This window comes from Lissotriton vulgaris, chromosome 12 (assembly GCF_964263255.1).
Source record: "Lissotriton vulgaris chromosome 12, aLisVul1.2, whole genome shotgun sequence".
Lineage (NCBI taxonomy): Eukaryota > Metazoa > Chordata > Amphibia > Caudata > Salamandridae > Lissotriton > Lissotriton vulgaris.
In genome coordinates this window covers 788,990,169-789,002,656 of record NC_141700.1, presented here as the reverse complement: position 1 = coordinate 789,002,656, position 12,488 = coordinate 788,990,169, and the positions used below count along the sequence as shown (strand labels likewise).

Below are 12,488 nucleotides of genomic sequence, written 5' to 3'. Positions count from 1 at the left end.
AAACTGTTGAAATTATATTATTTTCAGTGTCTAGAGATGACCCAGAGATTTCCTGTGTCTAGGGACAGTCTCTGATGGATGGTAGAGCGCATACAGGGGGCGGGATGCATGATTCACTCGTTTGGATTGTACGTTGGTCCATTGGTCTGCAGTGTTGGTACATCCTCGTGTGACCTCTTGAATGTCTATCTCGTTCCTTGTAGCTATGATGCCGCGATCGACCTGTTCACTCGCTCCTGTGCAGGCTACTGCGTGGCAACCTTCATCCTGGGCATCGGCGACCGGCACAACAGCAACATCATGGTGAAAGACGACGGGCAGGTGAGTGTCCATGCTGGGCGGTGGATGTGGAGTGCAGGGCAGTGGGGGACCAGGCGAATTATCCATAGTTACAGGATGTTAGTAAGCGATCTGCAGCCGGTTACAGAATGTGGGCGATCATTGACCGAGAGGAGGATGAGGGCTACAAAGCCCTCTTTCTAGCAGTTGTAGGGTACAACTGTACAGTACTTAGCAGGTTGTAGGGCACAAATGAACTTTAATGTATGTATGTATGTATCGCATACTTCTATAGCGCAGACTGTCACCCAGAGGGTATCCTGGCGCTTTGACTCTACCCGACCATCACGCAGACCTAAAGTTATACCACCCTAGGAAACAGATGAGTCTTCAGTCCTTTTTTAAAGGAAATGAATTCCCCGGCACTCCTTAAGCGCAGAGGAAGGGAGTTCCAGAGTTTGGCAGCAGTGAATCCAAAGGAACGGCCGCCCATCCGTATCCTCTGAATTCTTGGAACTGTCGCCAGACATGCCGATGTAGATCGCAGAAGTCTAGCTGTGGAGTACCAGGAAAAAAGCTCTTGCAACAAGACAGGCCCCTGTCCATGAAGGGCTCTGAAGACTAAACAGGACGCTTTGAAACAAATGCGTTGGTGGACAGGCAACCAGTGGAGATCTTTGAGCGCCAAGAATGAAGAGCTGAGCGCAACCGAGAGAGGGCCAACTTAGCTGCCATGTTCTGTATGCGCTGCAGCTTACCGATCAAGGTGCTGGGAGCACCCAGAAGTAGTGCGTTGCAGTAATCAAGCCTGCTAAGAATAATACTGCACACTACCTCTGGTCTAGCTTGAGCCGGAAGCATGGGAAGAATTTTACGTAACATGCGGAGCAACGACATACATGTGGCAACTGTCTTGTTAACAAAGACATCCAACTGTAGGTTTGGTCCAAACATGACGCCCAAGTTACGGGCGGAGGCCGCCGCCGCAACTGTGCCCAGGGAAGAAGTAGGCCAGAAGTCCGCCGGCAGAGGACAGGGGATACGATCCATAGAACAGTGCAGCACCTCAGTTTTAGAGCCATTAAACTGAAGGGAGTTCTGTCGCAACCAGTCCGCCGTGGCTGTCATGCAGCGATGAAAGGTCTCCTGAGACACGGCATCTCTGCCTTCAAAGGAGAAAATGAGCTGCGTATCGTCAGCATAATTGATTACCGTAAGCCCGAATGATCTGATCAACCTGATCAAAGGAGGGAGGTAAAGATTAAATAGAATAGGGCTGATTGCCGACCCCTGAGGCACGCCTTGCCCCACTTTTTTAATGTCACATCTAAAAGGTGGCAAGGCCACTACCTGGTGCCTATTCTGAAGATAGGAGATCAGCCAGTCCCGGGCCAGGCCAGCCACCCCAATTTCCTCAAGTTTGCTGATGAGAATGGCGTGGCTGACCTTGTCGAACGCGGACGACATGTCGAGCAGCACTAAGAAGGCTGCCCGACCCGAGTCGACTCGCGAACGAAGATCATCCAAGACGACCACCAGTGCAGACTCTGTGCCGTGAGCTGGCCTAAAGCCGAACTGGGCCACATCCAGACAGATATTAGTTTCAAGGAAACTAGATAGATGTTTAGTGACCAGCTTCTCCAAGATTTTCACAGGGAAGGGAAGAAGCGAAATTGGCCGATAGTTTGCCGAACATGTGGGGTCCAGCGTTGCCTTCTTCAGAAGAGGAGAGACCACAGCCAGTTTCCAGCAGTCAGGAACCGTGGCAGTACTGAGGGACTGGCAGCAAATGGCATGGAGAGGAGGGAAAAGTTTCTCTTGGAACAGCTTCCAGAATCTGTGGGGCATCGGGTCCATAGGGGATCCTGAAGACACGCTATTGGCCAGAAGACAAACGTCCTTATAGGAAGGGGGAAGAAAACTGTCCAGGCGTACCAGCCCTACAACTTCCTAAAAAAACGCCAGGGGTGGGCAGTGGTGTCGGGATAGTCAGAGGCTGGAGGCAAGGGGTAGCTGGCTCAAAATGGTGGCAATCTTATCCTCGAAAGCAGCTGCCAGGGAATCACATAAGGACTGAGAGGCCGGAATGTTGTTAGTAGCACAGGCCGGATGAGAGAGGTCCTTAACAATTTTGAACAAAGTCTGAGACTTATTCGCTCCCTGGGTTAGCGTCTCCTCAAAAAAGTTTGCTTTTGCGCACTTGATCTGCGCTTTATAGTCCAGAAGTGTCTGTTTGAAAAGGGCTTTATCTGGCTCTAAATAGTGCTTCCTCCAGGCTCTTTCCGCCTGCTTACAGCGCAACCTCAACTGGAGGAGATCTTTAGTATACCAAGGCATGGCAAGTTTTGACCTTTCCCTTGCTTTCTGCAATGGAGCCGCTTTATCCAAAGATTTTGTAATTTGTTGGCAGAGGCTCGCATAGCTCTCTTCCACATTTCCTCCCAAAGTAAATCCACCAGATAGCAAGGTTGGTAGGCTAGGATATTTCAAACGTTTGGACCATTGTCTACAAAATTTGGTGGCCCCTGAGTTGCTACACCTCAAAGTGTCAGTAGGGAGAAGTGAACAAGGGCATGGTCTGTCCAGCCTTGGGAAATTATGTCCCTGATCGTGACTTGAGTGGCGTCCGCAAAGATTAGATCCATAATATGACCCTTCAGGTGAGTCTGGGATAGCACCAGCTGATGTAGATGTATATTACAGCAGGCCTGGCACAGGTCTCTATAAGCTAAGTCCGAAGGGCCGTTAGGCCATAAATTGAAATCCCCCAGAACTACTAACCTGGCATGAGTATTGGCAAGATCATAAATAAGATCTACCAACTCAGGTAAAGCTGACAGGGCATTGCTAGGTGATCTATAGCATAGCAACCCAGAGTACAAGACTCCCCCCTGGCCTTTTAAAGAGAAGCCCAAGAGTTCAAAACCTTGGACCTCTTTAATCTCCAGCTGAGATAGGGCCAATGTGTCCCTGAGGATGAAACCCACACCTCCCCCTCTGCTCCCAATTCGAGGGTTATGCCTAATTTTATAACCCAGGGGACAAGCCGTACCGAGTTCTACCAGGCTATCTGCACGGGTCCACGTCTCCGTCGGGAATAGCACGTCTAGATCGTACGATTCGATGAGGAGTACAATTTCCACATGGTGCTTGCTGAGAGATCTAACATTCAGCAGGCCACAAGACAGCATCCTCGAGCGGCAGGGGGTAGTGTCTGGGCGGCAACTCAGGTTGGAACGCTGGTCCATCCGAATAAGCTCCTCCCTGGAATAAACTAAGCGGGGTAGGGCAAAAGAGGCAGCCTGGCTGGCACTGGGCGCGACCTGTGCGTGAACGGGCGCCAACGGGCTTACCTCTGGTGCACCTCCGGCACGCCAACGGCGCGACCGCTGCGCGCCTGCGCTGCATGCTTGATGGCTGTGAATCTTAAGTGACGATAAGCGCTGGAGTCCATAAGCGCAGGTTGTACCATGAAGTGCACCTCGAATAGTTTTCAAGGACCAAAATTTGTGAGTAAATTTAACTGATACAGGAAGGTAGATCCATAAAAGGAAAGTGGTGTGGTGAGCAGAACCGAGAAGAAGCAAGTGGAAGGTTAGGAACAGACTAGGAACTCCGAGAAGTGGAAAGCGAAGACCGAGACTGAACACAGGGGGACATTAACGAGAAAAAGTAAGAGGGTGCCTGCAAGGAATAGCATTTGAACGCATTGCACAAAAAAAAACTAGTTTACAGTGAACTAAAAACAGTTAACTCCTGACTCAGCTGAAGTCTGCAGGTGGCAGGTCTTGAGGGCTGACTTGGAAGTGGGACACCTGCATTTTGAATGGATTGGAGGTAGCAATCCAATATTGGTGCAGCCCTAGATGAAAGGACGGACAATTATTACATCATGAAAGGATGAGTGTTATCAAGAGAAGTTTCAAGAAAGGAATAAAGACAAAAGATTTGAATGTCAGGATATTAAAAGATGAAAGCAGCAGGTTGTAACGAGCACCGCAATTTAAGGTATAAAGTTAAGAGAAGTATTAAGGACAAAGCTCATGCGAAGGGAAGAAGGGGAATCAAGAACAGTAGTACGAGGAAAACTAACCAGAGGTGGAGAAGATTATGAGGAAGCAAACAAGAAGGAAAAGAATGTCTACCTTAAAGGCATTGAGGTTTAAGTAAATGAGAGGCCATCCGTTCTTAAATATCATATATGTATGCATAGAAACGTGCCTAAAGAGAAGTGGAAAAGAAGAGAAAGAAAAGAAAATCAGAGAATCTGCTTAGAAGTGGAAATGAAAGGCACATTCAGGAATAGTATAAAGACAGAAATCGGAGAGGGGTGAAGCAGAAGCCTGGAACTGATGCTGAATTGAACTTGGTGATGTGCACAGAGTGAACGATTTCCATGAGACCAAAAAGAAGCGCCTGAAAATATACAAGGAAGACAAGTTGAGGACAAGAGGCAGGAGAGGAGAGAAGAATAGACGATCCACCGTATCAAAAGCAGCAGAAGGTTCTAGGAGAACAAGAACTTCCATACATCTTTTTTTTTTGTCAAACCAGATTTTATTAAGTTTTAGTGACAAAGAGAAAAAAGACTTGCGACAGTCTACATGTCATCCCACGCAAGGGGTAGCTAAGCAAGGCATACCATATATGACACCAAGTCCAGGTTGGATAACAGGTACCCAGGCCGTAAATGGCCAAGGCCAACTTAGAGATCAAGGGCTTAGCGGGGGTCACATCACTGACAGGTGAACCATAGGAGCTCAGTCTCAGGAGGAGCAGTGATAAAGGAGGCTCTGACAACCGTGGGAGTTGGTAAGCCCGCATCCCGTGAAGGCCGAGTGCCGTCACTTTAATCTGTCAGACTGTCGCAAGCACATAAACCAAAAGAACTCCCCCCATACCCATATCCCTCCCCCCACCCCTAGTGGTGGTAGCAATGGCTGCAAAATAAAAGTTCTGTTCATTCGAGAGCTGGACAATCATACTTTAAATAGATGGAGAGCTCGCACACTGGGCGGACAGACGTCCGAGGGAAGACCCTTAGATAGAAAGCGGACCAGGGGGCCCCAACGGAATGTGAAGTTCTTAAAGTCATCCCTGAAGATATCAGCCATTCTCTCCATACTCGACAGTTTCCACAGTCTCGCGTGCCACAACAAAATTGCGGGGGCTTCTTTCTTTTTCCACGCCGCGGCCAGCGTGAGCTTGGCCGCCCCCATACATAACCACATTATCTTTTTTTCTGCTTTGGTCTGGAGAGTGAGGGCCGGGTCTCGGAGTCCTAGTAAGATATGAGCCATCGAGTCCGAGATCGGATACCCCAACATCTCCTTGACATGAGATAGGATCTCTCCCCAGTAGGGGCGAATGACAGGGCAATCCCACCAGATGTGGCGGAAATCACCCAGTAGACCGCATTCCCCTCCAACACCTATCAGGGGAACCAGGAAATATCTGCCGCAATTTGGACGGGTAGAGCATACATCTGTAAATACTTTGTCTATAGCCATCCTTACACATGTCATAACTTAATAAGTCTAGAGTAAGAGGCACATTATTTGCAGAAATTTTACAGCAAGGTAAAAAGGGATTCGTGGGGTAACACAAACATTCCATTACACACAAGATCCTGTAACGCAGTTGAGTCACTTATTCTTACATATTACCGCATCCACAAGTTTACAATAACCTTGATTATTAAACACCCAACATGTCTTGCTCTAGCCTTAATGCTTCACTGAGCAACTCCTTCTTACAATCATAAAGTGCTCCCAAGGAGCACTTTCAACCAGTCACATTAGTTGATAGTTGTGTATTTTATAAGATTCAAAACCATGACGTATGATTCTTAGCAGTACAGACTTTCACAAGTGCATCGAACTCCTGTCTGCCCAAGAAGTTAAAGAATCCAAGCAGCCCATTTCCCTTCACTTGTGGTTTTAGCTGCCTACATCTTGGTAGAGTAATTCGTTCATATTAGCACCGCTAGGTAGGTGTATTGATTGTAAGAGGTTGATTATTAACAGATCATTCACGAGCAGGTTTGCCAGCCGAACACTAAAATCTCACATTTATTAGAAGATATACATTTTCCAGCTATTACAGAAATATTTTGTATTTATTTTGTAGACCGGTGAGAGTAAAATCAAATAGGACTATATCAGTAGCATCATTAATAAGTTGAACTTTCTCCCAGTCAAACTTGGAGGATATGTCTTTATGGGATATTTTAAACGGTGGGAGATCAGCTGTATATAAAGAAAATGGCAAGGGGGCAGGACAGACAATATTTTTGTATTTATTTCATTTTACAGAGTTTTACATAGCGCGAACTTGACCCGAATCGGGTATCAGAGCGCTTTACATAGCACTAGTTGCATTACATGAGGACACATTCCTTTTTTGTTAGGCACGGTGAGATTACGTGATTTGCCCAGAATCACAGGATGTTCAGCGTCCTTGCCGAGACCCGAACCCGGTTCACCAGATTCGAGGTCGACCGCCCTAGCCGTTAGGCCATCCCCTCTCCCCAATTGTAAGCCATTTTGCATGTGGATCTTGTTGTAATATTTATTAGCAGAACACAAAAGTATCTTGACCCAAGTATTACAGTTGGATTAACATAGCTTCTAAGATAGGAGGTTTGTCTCAATGCAATAATTTAAACCATAGTTTTGCACAGTGAACCTGGTCAAAAGCGGAGGAAAGACATATGACTTCTAAGTAAAAAATGTATATCTCTTATCTACTTTGTCAGAAGTTCGAGTATTATGTCGGGGGCGAGGACCCCCATCAAATAATAATCAGGTGCATTGACAGGTGAATCACAAAACTCACTAAATAAACCTGTGGTCAACCTCCTGCCAGCTATGACACAGAGCCGACAGGCTGAAGTGTGAGGCAGTGCGTAAAGTATTTTACTCAAACAATAATAAACTCAAAACATAACACAAGAAAAATTCCAAACCAATTTCGAAAAATCGAGGCTATTACAGTAGCGGCCGGTGTCTCTGGAGAGGTGAGGAGCGGGGGAGGCGACAAATAACAAAAAAAGGATTTTAAATAAAAGTGTTTACCTGCAGCCCGCCACATCGCCGTCTACTGCTCCGTTCGTGGCATTGATGCTGGCAGAGAATCCCCTGCGGCCAATCCTGACGCTGCTCTCACGGATTAGCCTGAGCGCCAATGATTTGCGCTCCCAGGGAGACTGGGAGCCAGTGCTTTGCTGTTTCCAACCCTGCAATGTAGCTGGGTTGGAGAGAGTATGAGATGGCCGGCCAAGCCGTCATGCGCATTGATAATGGTGCATACCTCTCCCGTGGCCCCGCCCTCAAGACTCCTGTAAATAAAATGATAATGAACGCGGGTTATAGTTTTTTTTTTTTTTATTTGCGCTACTGGCAGGAGGGGGCCAATATTATAATAAATAAACTGCCACTCAAACGAAAACACTGTCCATGGTAGAATGAATATAATAAACCATGAAATCTTTTGGAGCATAGTCGTGCGTTAATCAAGATTCCTGGACAAGTATTATTGTCGATCCTGAAAAAGAAATCTCCTGGGACCCTTTTATCATCCTGGGAAGGCCTGTGCTGTTTGTGCCACGAAGCGAGCTTCGACCATCAGGCGCCTCCGCTCTCCTACTGAAATGGTGTTCAGTTTATGTGAAAAATGCTGTGGGATCACACTGCCACCTAGCGTACAGCGGCAGAAATCACGCGCGTACAAAAAGAGGAAACAATGGCATAAAAATCTAGGCTAAAAGCAGCCCTTGCTTTCCTTCCGGATGCAAAAGCTCTCACGGGAACAAAAGCGCTTCCTGTTGACTCTAATGGCTGCCCGAAGCATTTGAAACCTTCTAAAATTAGGCTAAGGCCTGAAGTCTTTTTTTAGTGCGTGCGTCGCCTTTTGAATCCTGTTGTCTCTGTAAGCTGCTCTGTGGCTGGAGTTGCACTCTGGCCTTCTCGTTGGTGCTGGCTGCAGGCAGCTCTAGTGTTTCCCGCGTCATGATTCCCAAACACATATTAAAAATACATTTATAGGCCCTTATGCAGCTCTCTTCATCCACTGGTCTGTTGAAGTGTCACATACATTTTGCTGCCGCCCAGAATTGCATAAAAGCACTTGTCAGCCCCCTTCTCCCATTGGCTGCCTTCCACTGTGTGTGCACAGCTGTTGCTGGGACATGCGTTTCCCCAGCATGGAGAGCATGTGTGCACCCCTGCCCAGTTGCTGCTGAACCTAGTAGCCTGATCTTTTGTTTGACACACTAGTCATGCTAGGCTAGAGAGATCACAGAGGCCTAGGCCTGTCCCTGGTAATGCGAGTCTAAAACCTGTCCCGGCCCTCGAGGGGTCAGAGGTTGTCCTTATAGCAGCTATAGGACTGCTGCCCATGCCCATGGTCAGTGACCTCACGGCGGTGCAGCTCTCGCTGTTAGTGTGAATCATGCGTGTGTCCAGGCCTTACTCTCTGTGAGGGTGTGGTCTGTTAATGCCTGCACTCCAACACATCTGGGGTTAGACTAGCACCTTTTCTATAAATATGACTTCCTCAGGGGCTCTAACAATTGCCCCGGAGATGAGTCGAGCGTCTCAGGAGATGGCATGTTTTCTCAGCTGTTCGCACCCCTCTTTCTTCACACAGCATGAGCTTTAGTTTAAGGGGAGAGAGGTGCGGTCAGTGACGTGACCAGGTGGAGAGACCCTGCACAGGGCAGCAGCTCATCTCATTGCCCATTAGCCACTTTCTCCCAGTTGTGTGCTAGGGCTGTGCTGCTGCCTACAATCTCCCACAAGGATGCCCATGAGCGACCAAGGCAAGGTGGTGCCGCTGACCTGTGGGAAGCGCTGTAGGGTACTGGCACTGCAAGGCACTGGCATTGTGGGGCACTGGCACTGCGGGGCACTGGCACTGCGGGGCACTGGCACTGCGGGGCACTGGCACTGCGGGGTACTGGTACTGCAGGGCACTGGCACTGCGGGGCACTGGCACTGCGGGGTACTGGTACTGCGGGGCACTGGCACTGCGGGGCACTGGCACTGCGGGGTACTGGTACTGCGGGGCACTGGCACTGCAGGGCACTGGCACTGCGGGGCACTGGCACTGCAGGCACTGGCACTGCGGGGCACTGGCACTGCGGGGCACTGGTACTGCGGGGCACTGGCACTGCGGGGCACTGGCACTGCGGGGCACTGGTACTGCGGCGGGGCACTGGCACTGCAGGGTACTGCCACTGCGGGGTACTGGCACTGTGGGGTACTGGTACTGCGCGGCACTGGCACTGCGGGGCACTGGCACTGCGGGGCACTGGCACTGCAGGGTACTGGTACTGCAGGGCACTGGCACTGCGGATCACTGGCACTGCGGATCACTGGCACTGCGGGGCACTGGCACTGCGGGGCACTGGCACTGCGGGGTACTGGTACTGCGGGGCACTGGCACTGTGGGGCACTGGCACTGCGGGGTACTGGTACTGCGGGGCACTGGCACTGCGGGGCACTGGCACTGCGGGGCACTGGCACTGCGGGGTACTGGTACTGCGGGGCACTGGCACTGCGGGGCACTGGCACTGCGGGGCACTGGCACTGCAGGGTACTGGCACTGCGGGGCACTGGCACTGCGGGGCACTGGCACTGCGGGGTACTGGTACTGCAGGGCACTGGCACTGCGGGGTACTGGTACTGCGGGGCACTGGCACTGCGGGGCACTGGTACTGCGGGGTACTGGTACTGCGGGGCACTGGCACTGCGGGGCACTGGCACTGCGGGGCACTGGCACTGCGGGGTACTGGTACTGCGGGGCACTGGCACTGCGGGGCACTGGCACTGCGGGGCACTGGCACTGCGGGGTACTGGCACTGCGGGGTACTGGTACTGCGCGGCACTGGCACTGCGGGGCACTGGCACTGCGGGGCACTGGCACTGCGGGGCACTGGCACTGCAGGGTACTGGTACTGCGGGGCACTGGCACTGCGGGGCACTGGCACTGCGGGGCACTGGCACTGCGGGGCACTGGCACTGCGGGGCACTGGCACTGCGGGGTACTGGTACTGCGGGGCACTGGCACTGCGGGGCACTGGCACTGCGGGGTACTGGTACTGCGGGGCACTGGCACTGCGGGGCACTGGCACTGCGGGGCACTGGCACTGCAGGGCACTGGCACTGCGGGCACTGGCACTGCAGGCACTGGCACTGCAGGGCACTGGCACTGCGGGGCACTGGTACTGCGGGGCACTGGCACTGCGGGGCACTGGCACTGCGGGGTACTGGCACTGCGGGGACTGGCGCTGTGGGGCACTGGCACTGCGCTTCGCAGGGTGTTTACTGCAAAGTGCAAGAAAGAGACAGGAGAGAAAGGCAGGGTCATAGAGTCTACATGCGAAGCATTGAAGTTGACATCTAAACATGCTGGTGCTCTGCCCTGGAGGCATCGTTTCCCCTAAAAGGATGCTGGAAGGGGGCGACCGGGGCGAATCACAAAGACTATTTTTTGACCTGAGCCCTCACTCATTTCACAAATGACTAATAAGCTTAAACATCATGCACAGCACAGCTTTACGAGTTAGGCATGTCCGATCTAAGTTTTCACATAGGAAACACAGATCTTGCAGATGACACACACGCCTGGCAGGCCTTTTCATTTAGACAGCAGAGCTGCAGCTCAGGCTTAACTAAGCTTACAAGCTCAACCCTCAGCAGCAAAGCGAGTTCTCTGGCTGTCTACACAGCAGAACTATTAATAAAGTTACCAAGGAGAGAAAAAAGATGGAAAAACACATTTTCAGGTAGAGATTTCCCCTCCCACCCCTTTACAGTTCACACGTTACTGACCAAAGGTGTTAGCTTCCTACATTTAGGCTAATTTGACCTTTGGGGTAATGATGATCATAGCATCTGTTCAGCAGCCCACATGTCTGCAATATGAACTCCATTCTTGGCAATAAATGATAAGCGATGTATAATATGAGTTTGTAAAGCGGGCGTCCATTTTGAAATTTGCGTTACCACTCCTGCCTTGTTCCTGATATTTGTTTGTCAATAAAGGACTGGCGGGAGGCATACCTTGCTTTGTGATCATGGGAAAAGTATGTTTTAATAGCTGCTGTAAACTTCTTCCCTGTTTCTTATTTTTGCTTGATATATAAATGAAGTTGTCTGATAAATTGTAAATTACTGAAATACATGCATGCACTGAAGTGTTAGAACCTACCCAAGTATACTGAGTCACTTGAGTGAGTTGACTCCTGCATACACCCTTTGCTCCGAGGATAGGTTGGTGTCCAGTAACCCTGGGCGTAGTTGCGTAGTAGCGCTACGTGTAGCTACGCGAAGTGCACTTCACACTACGCACGCTATGCGTAGCTACGCGAACTGCATAGTGTGGTAGGAAAAATGCTCTTCACACTGATTGCACAGTGCCAGATGCTTGTCCGCACTGTTCAATCATTGCAAACGGCATCTTGCACAGTGCAAGCAGTCATTTTCTGCCGCTCGAATAGATTTGCACTCTAGCAGCAGCTTTCTCAACGCGGACTGGTAGTTTCTCTTGGCGACCATACATGACCACTCGCAATGAGAAACCTAACCTCCCCGCTTTGAGAATCTCGCCGGGAGGTTTATTTCGACGCTCGCGATCGGCAACTTGATGTTGCTGATCGTGATCGAGGAAAAAGTCTCACCGGGATGTTGATTTTGTCGCTTGCGGTCACCAACTTGACGTTGAGGACCGCGAGCAAGCAAAAAATGCCCGATATGCATTTTTGCACTGCGCTACATGCAATTTGCGTAGTAGCGTAAACTATGCACGCTCCACGAGTGTAGCGTAGTACAACGCCTAGGGTTGGTGTCAAGTATGGTATTTTGAAATATATGGAGGTCGTTGTCCATCATTCTACCTAACCCATAAACACCTGTTTGTCTCCGCCTCCCAACAGCTCTTCCACATCGACTTTGGCCACTTCCTGGACCATAAGAAGAAGAAGTTTGGCTACAAGAGGGAGCGCGTCCCGTTTGTACTGACCCAGGACTTCCTGATTGTCATTAGCAAAGGAGTTCCAGAGTACACCAAGACCAAGGAGTTTGAGAGGTCAGATACTTAAAAGGGCGAGCTGATCCATGCGCAGCACTCACCGTACATGCGTGACTACTAGTTATAACATAGGACTCTCCCAGTACTGCTGAGGAATTGCATATTATTGTTCTAAT

At 50.1% G+C, this 12,488-nt stretch overlaps 1 protein-coding gene across 1 annotated transcript in view; it reads left to right on the top strand.

Annotated features, from left to right (window-relative positions):
* Positions 1-12,488, top strand: part of LOC147678731 (phosphatidylinositol 4,5-bisphosphate 3-kinase catalytic subunit alpha isoform-like) — a 188,514-nt gene that overhangs the window by 166,238 nt on the left and 9,788 nt on the right. Inside the window, exons 21-22 of the mRNA XM_086946190.1 lie at positions 204-321; positions 12,218-12,369. Coding sequence (XP_086802316.1) covers positions 204-321; positions 12,218-12,369 — 270 coding nt within the window. The remainder of the gene's footprint in view (positions 1-203; positions 322-12,217; positions 12,370-12,488) is intronic.